Genomic DNA, 23,207 nt, shown 5'->3' with positions numbered 1-23,207 from the left:
CATGATCGAATCCACCATCTACCCTTTAAGAGAGGAGTTGTGCATGCAATTCCGGCAACGACAAATATCAGGCGCAATCGTGCTGGGAGAGGAGCTAGAGGATACTCTCAGCCTGCACCAGCAACAAGCCAAGCTGTCCCGTCTTCTGAAGTTATCACCACCAAGGAACAGGAGCCCCGGGGCTGTCATGAATCTCAAAATTACTCTTGTGCTTTCAATTTTTAAAGACTCCTATTGAGCACACTTCCTTATTATATACTCTAATATTTTCTCTACATGCATTATGTATGTTTTGGTTAATTTGCTTTGTATACTTAATTGGCCAGATAAAATTTCAAAATGCTAGTAAACTGCTCCATGTCCAAAGCTAGAGGATATGAATCTTTGCTTTTAGTTTTGAAATCAAATTTGGTTTCTGTACAAACTTTCAAAATAAATTCATTAAAAGTTCTTGTTGCCAATTATCTAGGCCCAACTGTCATACAGTTAATGTATTATTTAACGACTGGCTGTTTCTCAATGACTGAATCAAACTTTAAAGCATGGTTTTAAAGAAAGAAAAGGAGGCTATAGATAAGCAATGCTGCTCTTCTGGCAGAAATAAAGTGTTACTTCGAAGTTCAGTACAGAATAATAGAGAACTCTACAGGACGCGAGGCAGGGTCTGCATGTCTTGTTGCAGTGGGGCGCTCTGACCCCAGGCATGGCAAGGACAGGGATCTACGGTGGGAGAGACGTCATCTCACACCTGCTAGCCCTGGCGAGGCCCCCAGCTCTGTGAGAGACAGGGAAGGAAAGAGGACAAGAATGGGTATCTTTGCCACTGGTTTCCGAAGTGTATAGACTTCATGAATTTCTCAGCCACTAAGGTCGCTCCACGTTGTGTTTAGCAGGCAAAACTAATGGGGTGGAAACCCTGGCCCCCAGGACCCCGACCCACAGGACGGAGACAGTCCGTTGCTAAGTGGGAGGTAAGCAGAATCTGGCTGCCAGAAGCCGCAGGAACTAAGGAGAGATTCTCAGCTGGCCTCTTGAGGCCAGCAGTACCTGCTGCAGTGACTTCCCCAGAACTGCAGGGCCTTCTGTGGTCTCACCTGACCCGCCCTCCATGGGCCCCCTGCACCCAGAGAAAATGCTAGGCCGCCTTCTCAGAAAAGGGCTATCGACAGATGGACACCTTGAAAACGTCAGTTTTCCTCTGATTTGGCCAAGAAAAATAGATTGCATATTTAAAAATCCACATGAATTCTCCAGGTCTCCCGTCAAAAGGCAAGGTTTCTTTTAGGTAACCTTTTGCTACAGCCTGTCACAGAAATTAAAAAGAAGAAACAGAACAAAAGGAGTTAATTTTAAATTTTTCCTGGCCCCAAATGACGACACTTGCCAAACCAGGAATCAACAGTGCGGACTGAGGGAAGCGTCCACACAGCCTGGGAAGCTGTCAGCTGGCTCGGGGTAGTTTCAGGGTCAGGTCAGGGTGAGGATCGAGGTTGGGGTTGGGGTAGGGTTAGGTCTAACATCAAGTTTTAGGGTTAGCCTTAGGGCTGTGACTTGGTTCACATGAGCTTGGGATTACAGTTAGTGCTGCTCTGGAGAGCAGCTCCTTCAAGATCTGGGACATTATGCGGAGAGGGCAGGAGGGCTTGCTGGGCGCGACCATGCCGCAGCCTAGGACGAGCACGCGGGGCTTTCACACAGGACATGCTGGCCAGCCAGGGGCTGCGTGCCTTTCCTCGGAGTTATTTACCAACTTTTCATCCTGTGAGAATGGCCAGTGGGGACTGCTACAGCAGGCCAGAGGCTGCATCAGATGCACCTCCCCCCAGGGGGCAGGGAGCATCTGGGAGGTGAAACCTGGGGACAGGCCATTGGGGCGACAGGTGCAAATGTGGCTGGGAAGGTACAGGGACGAGTCCAGAACCAACCTTGGGTCCGTGCTGCTCAGACGGCTCGAGGCCTTGGGGACAGCGTCACTGCCCAAGTTAGGGCCCTACCGTGGCGAGTCCTCACCATCTGGCTGCCCTGCACACATGCGCACTGAGCTGCTGGTGTGACTTTCACCCCAGGTCCACCGGTGGCCAAGTCCCCACCCTCGAACAGCCCAGGGGAGGCCGAAGGTGCAAGCACACAGCACACCCATCCGCTTCAGACACCTACTGAAACTGCCACAGGTGTGTCTGGAGCCCTTCTGTGCTCTTTTGCCTTGCACCTATGCCCCCACAGCGAGGCACCCCAGATCAGGGGTCCAGCGACTTGTTAGACATTACACATTTCAGATGCAGGGCCTGGCAACTTGTCACATACATGCATACAGTCTTACATATAGCCCCGAGGGCAGAGCAAGTGCCCAGAAGCTGACCAGGCTCAGGAGAGACAGACCCTGGGTGTCAGGCAGGGTGGCATTGCATGAACAGCACGGGGAGAGGGACACAAGAGGTCCTGGAACCTCCAGAACCGAACCTAGGACTGCAGCTGTGGGCAGGGCAGGGCAGGGCAGGGCAGGGCAGGGCAGGGCAGGGCAGGGCAGAAGGGCTCCATCTTCAGCGGACAGAGAGGAGGCAGGGAGGGGTGTGGCACATGTGAGTCACAGGGTGGTGACTCCAGGCATGCAGTGCAGATCCCAGGGCTTGTCGCTTTGCAAGGATGTGTGCCCCCATGTAGTCTCCTTGCTGTGCTGGCCAGTGTGCCATTTATGTCAAGAAAGTGTATTATAGATAAACTTTCTCATTTGGGTTTCCAAAGGAAAAAAACCCACCAAACAAAGGAGGGTTCTTTGAGTTGCTCTGGAAGCAGCTCTGAGATATTCCAGGAGTCGTCTGTCCTGTGTATCAAAGCTTTTCTCTGGTCTCAGGAGTGGTCACTTTGGATTTCAATGAAATGCTGAATGCATCAGCTGTAATTTTAAATCAGAGCCTTAACCGATAAGTATCACAGGCACTTAGAAAATCATGACCAAGGCCAGCTGTGAAGAGGCCGGTGCGCCCCGATACCCTGGTGTGCGCCCCCTCCCCGACAGGTTGCTGCTCATGCGCCTTCCTCTGTGGAGCTGGCCAGAGCAACTCTGGCTCCTCCACACCAACATGACAGCTGGAGGGAGCACTGTGTACAGACTCGGGACATCGAGGCTGCCACTGCTGTGCAGCTGCAGACAGATGAGCCCCTGGCTGCAGGGTGCCACCTCTGGGTCTGAGTGGGAGGACTCGTGTCCGCCAGATGAATGGCTCCAGCAGAAATCCCGGCACTGCTTCTCAAGCCCAGCGTGAGAGCCGAGGAGCAGGACCAGGACCGTGTTCTGGGCCACCCGCGGCCAGCAGATTCATCCTGGGATGCACGACCTCTGGGTGCGGAGGTCGCCTCACTCCAGCACCTCCCCAGCTCAAGAGCAGGACTTCCCAGAGCCGCCCAGCTCCCCCAGTGACTGCAGGGACCACATGTGGCACGGAGGAAAGGCCACATTTGCACACGTGCGTGCCACGTGCAAGAGCACCTGCTGCAACGCGGGGGTCATGGGGCCGCCCGTCCCCCATCTGTGTCCTAACGTGAAGCCCATCAGGCCTCTCTCAGGCCACGCACTGTGACGAACACACCCAACAATGAAGAGGCGAAACATCAGACTGTTCAGGCTTTTATCCTTTCTCAGTGAATAGAAATGGTTTAAAATCATTTTTATGATGGAAAGGATAAAATGAAAGTTCATAGAACTTCTCAGATTTGTCTTTCTCACTCTATATGCAGCCATTTAAGATGCGTTACAGGGACCCCAAAGAATTACCACTCCATAAAGAATTTAAGTTTGTTCATTTAAAAGCCTGGGTGACATGAGTGATTTCTTCAATTTTTTTTAAATGGGAATATGGAGTAAAAATTATATGGATTATTCAAGAGAAAAGAAACCACGGATTCTCTAATGTACTCCAAATGCTCATTTATGAGTGAAAATTTACAGCCAGAGAGAATAAGGACTAGACACAAGGCAAATGTCACATAAAACTGGTTTCCAGGCCAAGGAAAGACTTTCAACTTTTTGGAGGCTTTCCTTTCTCCTCAAGCATACCCAGGCCTGCCTCAAGGAAGCTGCTCCACATTCTCACACGGGGATGGCACTCCCTGCCAACTCCACACCGTCCTGTGCTGGAAGTCCCCACACTCATCACACAGGACAGTGGGAGAAGGGACAGTCTGAGAAAAATAAACCACATAAAAATAAATAGAGTGGGGCATCAGGTTCCATTTATTATTCTAGAAAAGTAAAAGCATGTCTGGTTTGTATCTGCCCTTTTGAAGACGGCAGCTAGTCACAGCCCTTTGTGGCCCCTCAACCTAGAGGAGCTCCGCCCAGCTTCAGTCCGAGGGCCCAGGAGCCACTGTGACTTGCAGCCACAACCAGGGTGGGTGTGTCCCTCAGATGTGTCCTTGTGATGTCAAGCAACTCACTGGCTCTGCTGGGCAGTGAGGGGTGAGCTTGCTTTTGAGTGTTTTTCATGTTGAGCTTTTTAATTAAGTTTCCCAAACAAAGCAAAAGCACTATGCAAATCTAGACTTGCACGGAAGGCTTTCCTCTGCTCTCTAGGGTTGCAGGTGACCCTGCCTGGTCTGAAGTCCCTGGGGGACGCCATCCTTGGCATGTAACCTTAGCTCTGGAAGAACGCTGTCCTGTGTTTGGGACTTGTTTACACCAGGATGCCTTGGACATATGCAAAGCTCCCATCATGGTATTTAAAGTACAATAATCTGAAGCTGATTGAAACATTTCATAGGAAAAAAGAATATAATTTTAGGCCTCTTCAAATTGTTTGAAGTGTGAAATCAAGTAGCAAGCACAGGAAAGGCTCGCCAGCTGGAATCCGCTGGGTCTGGCCAGCCTTTTCTCATGCACCCTGATCACAGCAAAGCATCTGATCTTTGACTCGGCCCTCCCGACATCCCCACAGCCAGGCAGCTCTGGCCTCCGCCTGCCACGTGGTGAAACCGTGCCATCCGTCCATAATCCTGTCTTCCAGCCTTCAAAGGCCTGCGGTGCTGCAAAGGTGGGAAGCCAGAGCTATGCAAAGACTCGGGCTGACAGCGCTCTGTCACACTTGGTGGCTCACCGTTCAAGCTGGGAGCTACGCAGCCAGAGAACACGGCTTCCAACGGCAGTGCCTGCGGGTGTGAGCAGGATCACACAATTTCCCACTTGAGCATGACATCTGTCACAGAAAGAGGTTCTCTCCTCAGCTACGGGTTAATACAGGAAGCTTCTAGCCCCCTCCTCAGAGGAAGACACGCCTTCATTTTTGATAGATGATCCCAGAGGCCATTTCGAAGCTCAAGAATACCCCACGTTGAAGAACACTTCGCGATGCTGGCACTCTGCAGCCCACATGGCTTTCTGGGTGCAGCAGGCCCGTGCTACGAGCAGCTCTCAAAGTAGACAAAACAGCGTCAGAGAAAGAGCCACACGGATGTGCACTGTGCGAACACAGGCATCGTTCGCTGTTGGAAGTAGAGCACCGCGCAAGCATGCGCTCCGGTGACATGGGACGGCCTGTCAGAAAGGCGCTTTGTACACGGCGGAAGTTGTGGGCATGGAGAAGAGGTGCCTGGTGCTGAGACGCGCCACACCGCGGGGCATCAGCAGCACGTCTCTGCTCGCTGTCGCTGTGACAACATGGTAGATCTGGTTATTTATTAGTGCTGTTATCAAAAACCGTGCTGTTTTCTTAATGGCCTTCATGTTTTGGAAGTATTTTATGAAAAATTACTTCTCTGACGCAGGGTGATGCTTGGCAGAGATGACGAGCCCCCCTGACTTCGTCAAGTGTCCCGTTCATGTCTGGAGAATGCGGCTCCCCATAATGCTTTCAGACTTCAGCTAATGGTTTACCCTTCTCCTTCTTGTATTATTGGTCCAAGTTCTACAGCCTGGTTTTTAGTTAACTAAAAACTGCTCATGGCCGACATTTTCACTGGAGTCATGATTTAACACTTCTCTTTCACGTTCACACCTCATTTTTTCATTTTGGAACCCAACACAAGGATCCAATTTTAAGCAGACAGCACCCCCAGGCCAGTCGAGATGGGTTTCTAGCTGCACAGCACTTCCAAAGCATCTTAGACTCGGTGATGAACGTTACTAGCACCCTCCAAGGAAAGGTCTTCCTACCAGGCAGAAGCAAGAAAGCCAGCGCCAGCCCGGCAGGGCGAGTCATCTCTGCCCCGCAGGGCTGCTCCCGGCGCCTGCACTGACAGACGGCCTCCTCCCTGGTTCTTCCCTCCACTTACTAAGGCTCAAATGACAGCTGCCACCAGGCCTGCCCCGAAGGTGAAAGATAACCAAATATGACCTAACTGAATCGGACCAACAACTCCTGGACTCTTCCACAGGGAGAGTGGGTCTGTGTTTCTGGGGTTAGTCAACCTGCAGCAACTATCACACAGTCTGAGTGGCAGCTAATGACACTTTTGATAGATTATATCTCTGGAAAAATCCCCAAATGTATGGCTACGACCAAAATTTATGTGACCTAGCACAAGGACTATGTGTTACAAAGATTTTTCCTTTTAAACTAGAGGCATGTTAAGGCACTGGTGCTGATGGACAAACCCATAAAAATATCCAGCACATCAAAAGAAAAAAATTACTAGTTAAAGCTTTTGAGGATAAAATTTCTGAAGAAAAAAAAAATATCACTCTCTGGAAGAAAGAACTCTTCAAATTGGAAGCAGGTGTCGCCACCGTGGTGTGATAAATATCAAAGGCTAACCAGCCCTGAAGAGCATTCGCAAGTACCCCTCACTGCTCCAACCCTGATGCATGTACCCTCTCAGCAGAACATCAGCGTGGCTTCTGCAGTGGCCGGCACAGGCGCCACCACACGGCCTCTGGACGAGCCATTCTTCCCCTGGGGCCAGGATGTAGCTGATGGCTGTAAAGGGTTCTGGCCGCACCAAGTCCTCAGTCACCAGGGATCCTTGCGAGCCAGGCATAGCTAAGTGGCTTCTGGGTTGGGCGGGCTAACACGGAAATAATTCTGCGTGACAGAGGACTCTGGATTAGACAGGGACGTGGGGCTGCCAGTCCTGGCATTTCTAACGCTGCCAGAGTCTTTCCAGCTATGTAAATGAAGATTTCAAGAATGACCTCTTGCTCAGGAGAAGATGAAGATTTCCAGAGATGGGATCTTTCTTCCCAAAGAATAGTGAGATGCCGAATCTACCAGGAGCAGGGCCCTGCGGCGTGTCCTGAAGGAACCCAGAGCACTCGCGCTCTGTACCTGTGAGCCAGCTTCCTGGGAGGACGGAGGTGCTGGGCCCCTCAGAGCTCCTCCGCAGACCTGTATCTAAGACCTAAGGCTCTGTGGGATTTTTTAATTAGTTAGAAAGAGGCACAATCATTCTTTCTTTTGCAGAGCAAGCCCACGATCTCAGTTCCTGAGCACTGAGACAGAAACAGCACACAGCAAGCTACATACGGCAGGAACTAGGCTCGCAAACCCGCGTAGTGGTTACTCCGCCGGTCCAATCTTCCCAAGGTAAGGGCCGCTCGGGGCTAAGGCGACTTTTCTGGTGTGCGCAACTCAGGCAGGAGAGCTCCTCCCCTCTATGAACCTGGGACGCTGCCCAGCGGCCCTCAGGAAACAGTCCACACTGGCTGTGTTGTCATGTCATCCTGGAGGAGGCGACGCCTCCAACCCTGGAAGAAGGGGGTTGTGTCTGATCAACTGACGTGTTCATGGTATACCTGAAGTCCGAGGGCACGCAGAGAGCAGCGCAGGCCCTGATGGGAGTCACCACAGGCAGGAAAGCCTCGACCAGGGCCTGCAGGCCCGACTCCTCTCCTCCCTCTGGGGCTGCAGCACTCACCTGCCCTGCCACTGCCCCGATGGCCGAGAAGAGACCCTTGTTTGTACATAATTTGATGGTGTGACATGTGGTTATATGACATTGAAACACAGGTGCTGGCATTGGGAAAATATGAAAACAGGCGAGAGAAGGAAGTCGCCACAAATAGCAGTATCCTCTATCCGCATCACTTTGGACATGAATGAAAGCCCAGGTGTGTGCACAGACATGTCTGCCTCCCTGGTGGTCTAGTGGCTAGGATTCGGCGCTCTTGCACACCATATACACAGAAGTGTCTATCTCCATGTGCCTGGCACGCACATGTCCACAGCTTGGGCCACATGTGGCCTGTGGTGCCTGCTTAATCAACATAGCTATTTCTGATAAAACACTTTTATGTTTTTGGTTTCAGCTACATGCTGGTGACAAAAGAGAAGCACATATATTTTTGTTAATTGCATTTTAGCATTACTTGAGTCTAGGAAATACCTACATTGTGCTCGCAGACTGGAGCGGAGGCACTTGCGGTACCACCTTTGTCTCTGCTAAAAGTACCTGATCTGTAGTTCTACAAACATGGACAAATATTTATTAGCCACAGGAAAACACCACAGCAAACCCTAAGCTACCGTCCTGTCTGTCTGTTCACCCTCCCACCCATGCATCCTCTCTCTTTTATCTTTTGTTTTGCCTCTTCCAGCTAAAGTTGCTGGTTATTTTACCCTTTTATGAACTTAATCTCTATCCTGAATCCTTGTGTTTTCTGTACATAAATGAGCCAGCCCAACTCTATGGCCCACCGGTCTGATGACGTTTTGGCGGGGACTTCAGAGCACAGGTGAGGTGGCGGCCCCGGCGGGGTGTGGGTCTGGGTGTGGCCTCCGCTGCCAGCCCATCTGGTCTTCAGCCCGGTGCATGTGTCCTGGGGTCCCATCACCCACAAAGCTCTTTCCATCTCCTTGATGCAGTTGTGTACAGTATGCTTCAGTGAATTTCATGGTATCTTAATCCTTGTCACACCTGAGAGTTTTCAACTCACTTACCACAAGTGCACGGTAGTTGTGCATAGCTGTGGGCCCGCAGCGCAGCGACTGTACGTGACAGTGGCCTGCACAACACCACGCGGCGAATGCTCTGTCCACAGCTGGCACTCAGGAGGTGGCAGCTCTTGCCTTTTTGTCATTTGATCTTTCCATAGTTGTGAGGAGGCAAGGCTGCTCGCTGTCCCCAGTGAGAGAAAAAGTCAGGGCAGTGTGCTAACCAGTCCCAAGGCTTGCTCATGGCAGAGTGTGAGGATTACCGTTTCTAGTCTGCACCTCTTCCTCCTGGAGCGCGCGGCGAGCCGGAGTGCAGCGGGCTCCGCAGCTTCTCGGTGCAAGCAGGCCCCGCAGACCGAAGTGCATCCTCCATCGCCCTCTTGCCCGAAAGCCACGCAGCCTCATGCCTCTTCCAACACGGCTGCAGGGTCCAGGGGTGCAGGCAGGCACCGCTGTCCGCAGAAACCCAGGCCGTGCTCCCCGGAAGCTTCTACGCCCGGAGCGTGCGCCTGGGCCGCGAGCAGGGCCCGTGGGGGCGCTGAGGGCCGGCAGGCGCAGCTCGGCCTCCCACGCGCCGTGTGCTGTCCACTAGCCATGCACTCGGAGCGCGGCTGCCACGCAACAGCACAGCTTCTGGAGAGGCAGCCACGGCTCGATGACCACATGTGTGTACCCGACACACAGCACAAAGCACATGCGCTTACGTGAGGAGGTTTCCTTCCCTCTGGCGGGGGATGTTTTACAGGCCACCAGGTTGCTTTAGGCCTTTCCTGGTATTAGCATGTTCACCAGGGATCGTAATTTTTGTCTCACTGCTGGGCAGCTCTGATCTGAACCCCATCGTGTGGTGCTACACAGCTCACCTATGTGTAGGCTTCATTAATGTCTTCTGCCTTCTGTAAATCAACCGCCTTTATAACAAATTTTAAAGACATTCACGAATATAAATTAATTTATTTTCACTTAGTGACGTAAATTTGTTGATTACTATAACTAGATTCAATCAATAATACTTATTAATTGTAATGGTAAAAAAAAACTATAAAAGTAATTAGATCCTTTGTACCACCAGGGTCCATCCCCACGGGACGGGTGCCCACGTGGCCCAAACCAGCGGGACGGGTGCCCACATGGCCCAAACCAGTGGGACTGTGGGAACGAACACCATGGTAAAGCATCCCAGGCCATGCTATGAGGTGGTTAGCTCGTTCAGTGGTCCAGCCTCCCTGGGCCGCTCTTCCTTAGTGAGGTTAATGAGCAGGCCCTGTCACTGTGCCCAGGCCCTGGTACGCCAGTCTCTAATGACCAGGGTCAATACTAAAGAGATAAGGGAGGCGGGCACTGTTACCAGTGGTGCTCCCCGCGGCTCCATCAGTGCAGGCACACAGCCAAGGCATCGATGCTGTCAGAGCTCTGGAACGGCCACTGTTCTGTGACGGTGGCGGAAGCAGGGCTGACCGTCCTCAGTGGTACACAGCAGAACCGCACTGCCGCGCCCCGCTGCCTTCTCCATCGCTGCCAGCAGTGTCGAGCTGCACCTGTACGCTGGTGCACTCTCTCCACTCGGAGGCGATGGTGTTGTCAGGCAGATCAGGGTGCCAGCACTAGGAGCCCCCAAGAACCTAACACACAAGCTTCAGGATTACAGCAGACTAAAGTAAGCCAAGAACTGCACCATGTCCCGAGCCCTACTTCTAAAGGCCCTGCTTATCACTGACCAGAGAAGCACCTGCTTTCTGAAGCACAAGTGCGGCCAGGGGCACCTGTGTTACAGCTGGACGCCTGTGTTGCCAGTGGGTCTCTGGCTGAGACGTACTGAGTGCTTCCTACTTTCTAGAAACGAGATGTGACTGAAAGCCTACAGACTAAAAGACGGTAAGCAGCGCTGAGAGAAGACTGCTGGCAGCGAGCCCTGCCTTCAGGCTTCCTGGGGACCCGCACGCGCTGCTGCGTGCCTTCATCCATCCAGTCAGTTTTGGGACCCCGTGATGTGTGAAACCCTGCCAGGGACAGAGGTGCGAACGGTGGCCGGAGTCCTCTCTGTGAGGGTGAAACAGTGACCGAGACGCGCAAAGACAGGGGAGTGGAGTTAGGAATTTTAAGAGGAGAGGCAGCAGCTATTTTAGGTCACGGAGGCCTGATGGGCTGAGGGTCATTGATTTTTGAGGAAAAGTGATAGGCACCTCTCTCTGTCAGCAGTGACTCCTCTCTGCTGAGATCCTGAGAGCTCCGGGTGCTGGCAGCAGGGCAGCGGAGGAAGTCCTGCGAAGCAGAGATCTAGCTTGGATGGGCTGAGCTTTGCTTTGCTTTGCTCGCGCTCTGATGCCACAGCAAAGACCTGGCCCAGGGTGCCCTTTGAGACGCCCTGTCCCACCCTGGGTAGGCGCTGTCTCCTGAAGGAGCTGGGGCCCAAGAACAAGGCTGGCCCTAGGTTCGCTCAGAGCCCTTGCCATGCCAGGTGAGTGTGCAGACCAGCCCAGAAAGGCATATCTTTTACTTGGGAGCCAGCCACACAGCAGAGGCATGTGCAAGGGCTGCCCTGGCCGGCCACTGGCCCACGGCAGCTGGGGCTGCACCCACAGCCTGGCCTCTGGGCCCCGCTGCCACGCACAAGGCACATGGTGACTGGGGCAGCTTAAAGCTCTGCTGTCCAAATGGTTCCCACTGCTTACTCAGTGAAGACCAGAATGCCCGAGGGGTTAGATGAGCATTACTTGCTTAGTTTAGAGCAGGAAGCACACAGGCAGCTCTGAAATTCATAAAGCGTACGACTCTGATGTCTAGTAACAGGGAAACACCACACACGACGAAGTGTGCCCGAAAGTTCAATTGCGAACTCTAACCAGAGATCTTGTTTGCTTTCCTGTGCTACCAACTCAGCAAACACTCAGGGGTTTAAGGTATGATTACTAAAAGATAATTTTAACAACTACACCAAAAAATGCTAAGTGCAAAACCCCACAGTGTCGTCCCAGTCCCTTGGGAGCCTGAGGAAGGAGTCACTTGAGCCCAGCAGTTTGAGGCCAGCCTGGGAGACAGTGCGATCCCTTCTCAAAAAACAAAACAACAACAAAAATCCCTAAGAAAACCACAACCAAACCCAAATGGAACACTGGATCCTAGCACAGCTGACCATCCCTGGGGGTGATGGCACACCACCCCTAGAGACTTCTGCTCAGTGCAGCCCGCAGGCCTCACGTGCACCTGTGCCCATGTCACTGGCTCTGCTGGCCAGGCCACTCACCTGGCTCCACCTCGTGCCACCCACTGGACTGGCTGCCACTGCCTGGGGAGCGGCCCTGGCCCGTGTAGAATGGCTCCTCTCCAGGACTGTCCATCTCGTCCTCCACGGACTTGAGGCGCTTCGTGGAGCTGCAACGACAATGGTGTGCATGGTCAGGGGCCATCGAGTCTCCTCTGTGAGTCGGCCAGACTGGCTGCAGCAGGCCAGTGGGGGAAGCCCTCAGACCAGAGTGTGGGGAGTGGGCGGGGCAGCTCCTGCACACAGGGACCAACAGGGACAGTGGCTGGGGAGAGGAGGGCAGCACAGGACACCTCTGTGGTCACTGCAGCCCTGCACAGGGCATGATGGGAGCCAGAAGCAGTGGCTTGCAGACCGCAGCATGGGGAGGGGAGGGTGGAGGGCACAAGTGGAGCTCGTGGCTGAGAAGCTCCTGGTGGGAGGGCTCTGACTGCAGGCAGCCTGGCCTTGCTGGCCGTGTGTCACGGCTAAGCTTTGCCCAGCAAGAGCAGGTGGCGCTGACGCACTGCCCAGGGCAGAGGCCTCGCTGCTTCCTTGGAGTCTCTGTGGCTCTCCTTGCCATTGTGCAGACAGAGCTACTTGAAGAAGTTTCGCATACTTTAGGTAGAACTGCAGCTAATGGAAGTCCTTTTGTCACAATAGGGTAAATACACAAAAAATTCCTTCCAATACATGCAACAAGCAAATCTGGCCTCCTTAAATGCATTTGCTCCGTTTGATTAGAAAATGCAAATTATGTATCGTGTTGCCTCCCTATCTTGCCTTGACAACCTGGAAGCTCAGGGCTGCGTGTAGGCATGACATAACCACCTCTCCTGCCTTTCCATGTTGTTTCTGGATCTTTCCATGCCTGTCACCTGTCATATATCAAATCTGAAAGCTGCTTGAAATCATCCTGGAAGTAGGAGTAGGAGCTGAGACTAATTCCCATGTCCACGAACTGTGAGGAGGGCAAGGCTGGAGGCGGAGCAGCTGCCTGTCCATGGTGACTTCACATTTCTAGTGCCCACTGTCACCTTGGCCAGCAGCAGTGCCCAGGCCTGCAGGCCTGGCTTGGTAGCTGCTGAGTGGGTCTGACTCACAAGGAGCCGCCTTCGCCTCACAGAGCCATGGGCACCACCCGAGGCCTTCCCCACTGCCCAAGCTCTGTCCCTCAGCCTGGACTCCCTGGGTGTGCTTCAGCTGGAGTGGACTCTGGCTGTGCAGGCCCCACGCCGCCAGGTGACATCTCGGTCCGTCGCATGCCATTCGCACGGCCTGGCTGTGCAGGCAGGCCGTGTGTCTGTAACGAGTCTGGTATCTTTTATCCTGATACTGATTATTCTGCTGAGTCTATGTACTGAAAGAATGTTTTAAAGACCATCCTCCAAAGAGCCTAATGAGAGTAAAACAAACATATCGTAGAGTGATTAGCTGTGAATGCCGTTTATAACGAGCTCCTCCTCAGCCTGGTTATTACAGGATGCCAGAGTGACGCCGTTTAAGGGACATGACTCGCCAGTTCCTGCTCTGTCACAGTGCGTGAGGCTGGGTGAGGCTGGAGTACCCAGGACACGTGCGGCGCGTAAGGGAAGGAGACGGCCTGAGCTTATAAACTGGCCATGCCTGTAGGGCTGGCGAAGTGGCCCCACGGTGGCCCCACAGTGCATGGCCGAGGCCCTCCCATGTGAATGCTCCCGCAAGCATGGGGGCCACGTGCGGGAAACCCGCGGGATACTGCACGTTGGACTGCTCACCTGCTACACCGTTCTCTGGATTTTTTTTTTTTTTAATTTTTAGAGAAGGGTCTATAGGGTATTCAGGGTCTCACTACCAGATCCTACTCATAGTGATCTGCCTGTTTACAGCCTCCCAAGAGCTGGGATTACAGGCACATGTCACTATGCCCAGGCTCAACTGCCATCTCAGTGCACCCTGGGGGCAAGGCCAGCACGGCAGGCCTGGGATTGAACCCCCGGCCCCTGCACCTGCTTGCAGGTGCTTTAATCTGCTGAGCTTTTTGGCCAGCCCCTAGCGTTCTCTGGATTTGAGCCTCCCCTAGGAGCCCACAACTAGAGCGAGTCCAGGACTTCAGACAGCGTCATAGACGATACAGCCATAGTCCCATGTGGGGAGGAGCTGCTTCCTTAACAGCCTTGGAGGTACTGGAATGGCTGGGCAGGTGGTTTCCACTGTCATGGAGGAGCCCTGGGAGGAGTCTGCGTTAGTAATCGGCATTGTTCTCAATCACTAAGCTTTGGCCTTGCTTCAGGAGAGACTGCCTTCGGCAGAGTACACACACGTTCTGCCTGTCCTGCTCTGGTATCAGCATCCAGTGCAGTGCCACTGTGTGAAGGAACACTGTGGCTGCTTGGCCTACGCCCTGCCAGAGACTGATTATTGGGACATTTCCACCAGTGCTGCCTCTGGGGTTCTGCTGCATGCCTGCAGCAGGGAAGAGGAGTTTGGGAGGCGGTCTGGCTGCACCCCAGCTCCCTCATGGGGCCCTGCTTCCCCTGCCTTTTGTCTGTGGTTGCCCTGACCTGTGCTTGGCTGTATGTCTTTTATGACCTCACCCCAGGATATCAAACCATTTTGTCTTCTAGGGAAATTCCAGCTTGGGGGCTCCGCAGGAGAGGGGCTGGGCCCAAGCCGCAGTGTCACCTGTGGGCAGGGCACAGGGCTGCTGTCATCAGTGTTCATCTCCTGCCCCAGGAGCCATGCATGCCCTCCATTCCCAGCCAAGGGTGCCCTCCCCTCGGGGGAACACAGTGCCCACCTCCCTGTGCTCCCTGTCCTCTACGACCACCAACCAACCGTGGCCCCACCCTTCCTGACCCCCCAGCCAGGCACAGGATGCAGCTTCTGAAGACTATTTTCAGTCCATCAGGCACAGCTCTGCTCCCTGTTTAGCTATATGGGGAGTCTGAGTGCGTATGAACAACTGTTGGTGTATTTGTTTCCCCAGTGACATCAACAGCGTGTGGGGTCTGAACCACTTCACTGGCGCAGTCTCCAAGACAGGCCCACTGCTGAAGGCCTGATGCCTGCATGGGGTGGAGTCGAGCTGAGATGAACACAAGGCCCCTCCAACAGGGCCTCGTGGGATTACCTGGTGGAGGACGTGCTGGGTAGTGACCTCCTCATGGCGCCCGGGCTCATGCTGTAGTATGATGAACTTTCCAAATCTGACAGAGAAAAGTTGGGGCCAGTTCCTGCAGCTATGGGTGCTGGAAGGAAGAAGGAAGAGGAAGCAGCGTCAGCCAGGCTCTGTAAGCAGGAGACTCGTGAGGGCCGCTCCTCAGGGCCCTCGGCAGCCCTGTTGTCCGAAATTACCCGAAATAATCAGGTCCACCCTGACTTCACCGCACCGTGGGCAGTGACAACAGGGTCCCGCAGAGAGACACAGTTCTTCACAGCCACCTTCATCCCCTTTCCCTGGTAATCACAAGCCACTGCCAGGTCACAGCTGGAGCCAACGCCTGCCCCTTGCTTGGGCTCAGCCCTGTCTCCGGTGACTGGCCAGGGCTTTTCCTAGACACTGGAATGGTCTGCTCTAAACAGCTCCTCCTCACCTGTATTTTAGGGTGAGAGGGGTTCCTCCTTCAAGCCCCCAAGTGGGGTCCTTGTGGTTTCCACTCTGCTGACACCCCCTCCACCCCACCTTTACCTGCTGCTCTCCGCAGCTGTCGCTCACGGCCCCCGTCCTAAACTGTCCTGGATCGCTGGCCCACCCCTGCACTGACCACTGCCATGAGGGAAACGCACCCTCAGCAGGCATCAACTGCAGTCGTGGCCCTACACAGAGCAGCGACCCAACCTTGGATCCCACACTGAAAATACTGGTTTTCGGGGTGACTCTTAGTGAGCTGCAAGCCCCTGTACTTCTATGTCCTAAGCCTCTGGAACCCTTGTCTGCAAAAGCATCATGAACCTTTTGAATGAACAAAACCCTGATTTCATAGAATAAGTCTGTAAAATCGGTGGCACCGCAACAGCATGGACACTTTCGTCCAAGATGCTCCGAGAGCAGGCACAGTGCATGGGCAGCACCACATGCTGGACGGCCAGAGCCTTCCACACACGCTGAGGCCTGCAGTGGACACACCGCTACGCAGCAAGTTCCACACAAGCTCACGCCCCTCAGGAGGAGGTCAGGAGCAGCGCAGGGCCAGGATTCTCAGGAGCAGATGGCTCCTGAGGCTGTCACTGCTAGGAGCAGCCGCACGACCACGAAATGTGGTCTGCACCCACTCTGGCATCAGAAGGGACACCTGACCCAGGAACTGAAAGCTGGGCCAGGGCCCCCTGAGGGACAATTTGGGATGGAACCCAGCACAGACTCAGTGTCACATGGTCTGCAGTGGTGGCAGTGGCTGTCCCTATCGAAGTCTAAAGGTCCCCTTCACTAGTCCCGTGTGAGGCCCCAAAGGCCAGGGCTGGGGTGGCTGAGAGCCAGGCTCGGGCGACCCACAGGAGCACAAGGGCCAGCAGGGGCAGAGCAGGCCTGGGCTCCACCCTCTGACACGATATGGCCTACACCCGGGGAGCAGGGGTGGTGAAGGCCTGGTCTCAGGGAACCTGCTAGACTGAGGGATGTGGATTCGACACCAGCAGGTACCACACTCCACTCCCAGTGGAGACAACGGATACATGGTTGGTGCCCTGTGCTACCCCTGACCCTATGTTCTGGAGGCAGCTAGCAAGTAGGTGGCAACTGGATGAATGTTATTCACTAGCTAAAGGGGACCAGCAGGTATGGGCACTGTGTCAGCCAGCATGTCTATCTCATCTTGAGATGTCACTGTCATGGGGAGGGAGTGTCACAGGTGCCAGTGAAGGCAGAATCGGTGAAGCCAAGGGCCAGGGCCTGCTGGCAAATGCAGAGGGCAGAAAGGAGGGCCCCTGGGTGAGGAGAAGACTCGGGCTGCTGACCAGGTCGCAACAGGGGGGAGCACACGAGACTCCCAGGCTGCTGCTGGGGACCATGGGGTTGGGAGAGGATGCAGGGACACACGGAGGCTTGTTGGGATTCTGACAGACTGCAATTACTCAAACATCAATGACAAACAAGAAACAGTTACCACCGGAAAACTGACACATAGTGATTCAAGTTCCAGTGCCTCTCTCGCTGCAAGCTGTTGTGGAAGGAGGGGCTTTGCCTGGGTCAGGCCCTAGATGCACATTTGCACATTTCCTCTTATATTTCATGAAACTTTCTGTGTGACTCAGGCTGGAAGTGGCAAGGGCACTCAGTCTTCGAAAGACAGGTCCTGGGCCAAGAGCCCTGTTTGTCCTTAGCTGGAGAACGTAACGAACAGATCGGCCATCAGTGGCCATGGTCTGCGTGGGTTTTCTTCCCATGGTGGCCTCAAGGGTAGGAGAAAATGGCAGGTCTCCAGGTGTGGACAGGCTCAGAGCAAGGTGACTGACTCCTTTGTCACCATGTGGCCCACCCTAGGGGCCTTCCGTGAGTGTCTTCGCCAGCTGCTGGGGAGCCAGAGAGGCAAGGGAAAGAAAGCACACTTGCAGGTAGGACACAGCGCCCACAAGAGTGCGCCTCACCATGCGCTGGCCCACAGTGCCTAGTGGACTTGCACCGCGAACCTACATCATCACGCCTCTGCAGTAACAACTGCTTTTAGTTCCAAGCACCTGGACAAGGCTCGGCTGTGGGTCCCATCCCCCTCCCAGTTTGCAGCCTGCGCAGGTTCGGCTTCTGGGTGGAACCTGACTTGGTTGTGGAGGCCCTGCATCTGAGGGAGGGGCCTATGGGGGTGCACAGCAAGGGTGTGGCGAGGCCAGGCCCAGGCACCGCATGTCCTGTGCCTGCCTGGTGACGCCCGGCGTGCTCTGTGTACAGGTGGCCTGGACTGGGAGAGATGGTCAGGACACAGCCTACATGGTCCCTGGACCCAGGCCAGGCATGGAACACTCCGGCCTTATGCTCTCGTGATGACAAGGATAGCGAAGAAGGCCGCTACCACCGCCACCACTGCCACGGGCCACATTATCTCATTTAATTATCATGATGCCATGGGAAGCACGTGGGGCACAGAGGCCAAGCACGTTCCCCAGATCAAGGGCCCGAAGTCAGACCATGAGACCTCTCTCCCCACCAAGCCCAGGCTCCTTGTGACAGTTCTGCCTGTGCTTCTGTGTCCATAGCTGATGGTTTGCACATGGACTCTGAATCAAGGAGCACGCATCATTCTCCTCCTGGCCTGAACGCTAGGCTACGCAAACAGAACCTAACACTCTACAAAATGCACCTCAGCAGCAGAGCGGCCATCGCAGTCCACCCAGGAGCCGTCTCCAAGGTCAGCTTCTGGAAACTGTCTTCAGATGCTATTTCTAAGTCACACATCCCCCACCCCACTTCGGTCATGAGTGGAAGACACTCTCCATGTCATTTCTTAATAAATGGTTTGCTATTAAGGAATCATCATAGCAATACGGGCTGCTGGAAGAAAGGGCTTGCTGTGGTAGCCAGCCCCCTTAATGATCCGCTCGTCTGCACATTAGGAGCTGGAGAAGGCTGTGGTTATTGAACTTCCGCCATCTGCCAGTGACGATCTGCTCCGCTCACACTGTTGGGAACAGAGGAAGGAAACAAATTCCATCCGAATTTCCCAGCTCCTTGCTTGGAAGATGACAGTGCCCTGAGGATGCGCTCCTGTGACAGCAACCACTGGGGCTGCTGACCAGCTGACCAGGGTTCAGCCCCTTGGGGCCCACACCACCTGAGAGGCTCGTTTCCTGGGCCTGCGTCAGGCCCAGGACGCCTTTCCACCACTCAGGCTGGTTCCAGAGCACTCAACCACACAGGCTGGTTGTACCCGCCTGCGTGGGTCTCCACTCCAGAGCTCAGCGAGGGCCCTCTTAGTCCACACAGGCATGGGAGAAGAGGGAATGCGGCTCACAGATCCCTCAAAGACTGCCAGGCTCAGCTCTCACCGCTAGCCTGCAACACGGCTCTGAGAAGACCAGGCTGTGCGTCCTTTGGGCTGCAGGGTCCTGTCCTCCGGTGGACTCTGGAGGCCCGCACTTGGCAAGTGGGAAGGGGCGCAGCCTAGCACAGTGGCAGCTCCTCCTCTGGAACAATTCAGCCATGTTTTGCATTCTAGAGGCAGAGATCTCGAAGAAAGTCCGTGTCAGCGGCACAAAAGGAACCAACATGGGAAAATACTTGTTCTTCTTCTGTCAAAGGCACAGTTGTAAAATGCACAGTGCATGAAAACTCAAGCAAATCTGGAATCATCGTTAAAGGAAATTAACTTGGAAAGTAATTTATGGCAAGAAAATCAGACTCCTTTGTTATTTTCCTTTTACTGTAATATGCTTCCTGAGCACTGCCTATAAGACTGGGCTTTTGGAAAGAAAAAATATGCAAGTATAGTGAAATCAGCTCACTTTATCACTTTGTGCTCTCTGCCAGAGCTTCCCGACTGTGGCTACAAGGCTGTGAACTGATGAATTTGCGTGGAAAAGGAAACCAGCGCGAGTAATTTGTGTAAGAGGTAGTGGACAGGGCCTGCCGCAATTCAGACACCCTGCAGATCAGGCCTGCTTCCGTGTGGGCGGCCAGGGCCTGGAAAGGTGACGACACTGCAGGCAGCCCGCCACAAGCAGAAATCGATCATAAAGGTACGTTCTCCGCAGTGTCTGCAGCACAGGCTCAGCAACTCTTACCAGGCAGATTTCTGGTCTGCAAACGCAGCGCTGGCCCCCGTTTCTACACTTGTCTTCCTCAGCCCTGACCAAGTGCATGCTGGGAAAAGTGTTCCAAACAAGGACATAAAGGAGAGGCACTGAACTAAAACGCGGGTCTCCCTTGGTGGGAAAAGGGGCTGGCCTGCTATTAGAAGGTTTGCGCTTTTCATGAAGTGTGGTATGAGGCGCCAAACCTAGCACAATGTTTTTAACTCCATGGAAGGGAACTGCTAACAAACCATGGCTGGCTCCTGGGCACAAGTTCAGGAGGAGTGGGGGAGAGATAGAGGGAGACAAGGGGAGAGAGGCAGAGACAGAGCGACAGAGACTTGGGCACAGGAAGGGTAGGCAGAGGTGAATAAAGATATTTTTATTTTGGGAAAAAGTTTTCCATTTCATTAAAACAATTCGCTGATACCTCCTCCCACCCACCCTGGCTTACCTTCAAGGAGCAATATTATGAATTCCATTTTTAGGTTACGCATACCCAGGCCCTTCCCTACCATCAGCAAGTTCAGTCTGGGATGCTGGGGAACCTAGACAAATGCCCTACAGAGGCCGGGACGCCTCCTGCAGGCCTCCGTTCCTCAGGGCACACAGCATAATGGGTAGCTCACCCATTCATTACATGAGCAACAAGTATTTGCTGCACCGAACTAGAACCGCATGAGCTCATGCGTGAACACTACCTACCGACTCAGGCAACACGCTCATGTTCTAGCTGAGTTACCAAACGCATCCTGGCAGGATTCCCCGGGGGATGTTCACTTGTATTATTCTCACTTACAAAGAGGAAATCAGTTGTGTGGACCAGAAGCAACGTGAGCTCACACATCTGGAGGAGCTGCTGAGCGGGGTCTGAGTGGACGTTCCTTCGATGTCTGTAAAGGAACAGGGCACCCCACACTTGTGGCCTCGCTGTCCTTTCTGAAATCCCAGGGAGAGGAGTTCACTAGACCAAACATAAAGATGATGACCATCCACCTCTGGAGGGCCAAGCCTTTGCCTCACCCTTCCCCTTCACTTCCTGGTTGGGTGGGGCTGTGGAGTGGCCAGGGCCAGCTGGAGATGTGCAGATGCTAGGCCCGGCTCTCAGTCCACAGAGCGCCATGGAGCAGGAGTGATGCTGACTGATCTCCTGCATTAGTGGCTTCGGCCTTGGGGACCGCAATTGATTTTCTGCATCTTAGAGCTTTCGGCTGAGGTCAGATGTGGTGCCTGGTTAGTTACGACACAGCCTCAGCTGTGGGCTCAGTCTTCCCTGACAGGGATGGATTGGGCAGCCTACTCTTTCTGACACGCTGACCTATAAATAGGGAAGGGTCCTGCCTAAGCCCCTCCTAGGCTGCACTGGGACCCCGTGACCACTGGCCGTGGGGAAGCAATCTGTACCCAGTCTCTCCCTAGCAACATCCTAATCCAGCTGTCTGCCGAATAACCCATCTCAATACTTTCACCAAGAGCTACTTAACTTTTGCCTCTTCCATCTATTGAAACATCTTGGGCATTATGTGCAGTCCTATTAATCACATACAGGATTCGTTCAGCCTCAAGCGTTCGACTTAATGTGTGTCCTCCATCCATCTCACCCTAGACATCTCGCCCACTGCACACCCTCACCACCGCGTCCCTCTCACAGCCAACGTCACCTAGGAAAGTACGTCCCACCCAATGCTCAGCCATCTTTGTGGCCTTAGGGTTGGGTATAAAGGATTTCTGCTCAGCTTTTGGAAAACACAGAAATGTCTTTTACTTACTGGATATGAACATCTGCAGTTTCAGAATAATGTAGAAAGGGGCTTGGGGTAAGAAGATGAGGAGTCAGAACTCCTGGCCCCCCAACACACAGTACAAGGGCTGGGACCGGCACCTCTTGCTCTATCAGAGCCACTAACTCTGAGGGGGCCACAGCAGCATTTTAATCACTCATGACAACATAACTCTGAAGCTGCTCATTCTGCCTTCAGCATACAGAGCAGTTCTCTAAAAAACTTGCTGATCACAGTCAGTGCCAGGGTCAGCTCTTAGCACAGAGCGGAGGACAGAGGCTCTGTGCAGGGACAGTCAGGAGTGGCCAGGAGCCAAGCAGTCTCCCAGTACACGTGCCACACCCCAAAGCTATTTCTCTTTCAGCATTAGGACTCAGGTCCTGTTGGGCTTTAATATCTTTGATGAAACAAAGAAGCTATAAGCTGCGAGGGTCAGACGCTGCACGAGGCCTAGGTTCAGCGGTGGTAGAGCTCGATGCCCACCCCTCTACCCTGCACTCCTTCAGGCCACCATGCTGCCATCTTGCTTGCCCAGTTCACACATTCAACACAGACAGCACAGCCAGACTCCTGGAGCTTAGAAAAAGGCGGACGCAGGGCCAGAGAGCATGCCCACATGCCGGCGTGGTACCGAGCTGGTGTCTCGTCTCCTGGGTCACACCTCTGAGGGAGAGTGGCCACGGTCTGGCTCACGGCGCAGAAGCCGCAGGTGCAACCCAGCAGAGGGCTCCTGCCCTGGAAGGCGCCACTGAGAACTCTGACGAGGCGCCAGGTGCGCGTGGCCCGTGGCATGATGGCCGCCAGCTCCCGCCGGAATCGCACGTGCTGGCAGGCAGGCCCCGTGGGGCAGCGCTCACCCCAGGCAGCCACTCTGCTTGGGCAGGGGCCGGCTGGGAGCAGGCTGGCCGCCTGCAGGAAGGCAAGGGCAGCGGGACGAACGTCTCTGTCACACCAGTCCGCTTCCCGTGCTGCCAGTTACCATCCAAGCGTTCACCACAGACGTGGAAAGGAATAAAATTATACAGTGCAACATTCCTGTGAACTAATTTAATTCCAATATTTATTTTGAAAGATTACTGAATTATAGTGGAGGAAACCTGTGAAATGGACAGCCAGACCTGTTTTTTTCCTCGAGTATGACAGCATTTATTACTTTATCTCTTTATCGGGTTGATTACAATTAGAAAACATTGCAATGCCAAAGTATCTTCAGCACGAGGCAGCTCAGACAGGAAAACGAGAAGGGCTCGGGGTTCGGGGCCAGTCAACGTCTGCTGTGGTGGGGCCGAGCAGTTCAAAGGGACACGCCTTTGGTCTCTTCTCACTTAGGGGTGCCACAGGCTCTGCAGATACAAACGTGTGATGCTCATTTTAGAGTCACTAGCACAGCCTGCTACTGACCATCTGATTATGCTGAGTCCCATTTATAAACATAGCTACCCACCAAGGTTATGGAGACTTTTCGTGCTGCTTTAATAGGATATTGATCGAGAGCGCAGTCTGAGCGGGCTGCCGCTGAAGCGCGGGACGGCGGGCAGAGGGCAAGGTCACAGCCCGCGTTCCGAGGGGCTGTGCTCCGTGTCACGGCCCGCGTTCCGAGGGGCTGTGCTCCGTGTCACGGCC

General features: G+C 53.9%; 1 protein-coding gene across 3 annotated transcripts in view; it reads right to left on the bottom strand.

The window, feature by feature from the left end:
* Positions 1-23,207, bottom strand: part of Nfia (nuclear factor I A) — a 319,159-nt gene that overhangs the window by 77,792 nt on the left and 218,160 nt on the right. For all 3 annotated transcript variants that reach the window (XM_004633954.2, XM_004633955.2, XM_023718269.1), the window contains exons 5-6: positions 15,215-15,332; positions 12,106-12,233 (exon numbers count right to left, since the gene is read on the bottom strand). In XM_004633954.2, coding sequence (XP_004634011.1) covers positions 12,106-12,233; positions 15,215-15,332 — 246 coding nt within the window. The remainder of the gene's footprint in view (positions 1-12,105; positions 12,234-15,214; positions 15,333-23,207) is intronic.

Source organism: Octodon degus, unplaced genomic scaffold (assembly GCF_000260255.1).
Source record: "Octodon degus isolate 3935 unplaced genomic scaffold, OctDeg1.0 scaffold00057, whole genome shotgun sequence".
Classification (NCBI taxonomy): Eukaryota; Metazoa; Chordata; class Mammalia; order Rodentia; family Octodontidae; genus Octodon; species Octodon degus.
The sequence above is the reverse complement of the archived record's forward strand: the minus strand, read 5'-3'. Positions and strand labels throughout refer to the sequence as shown.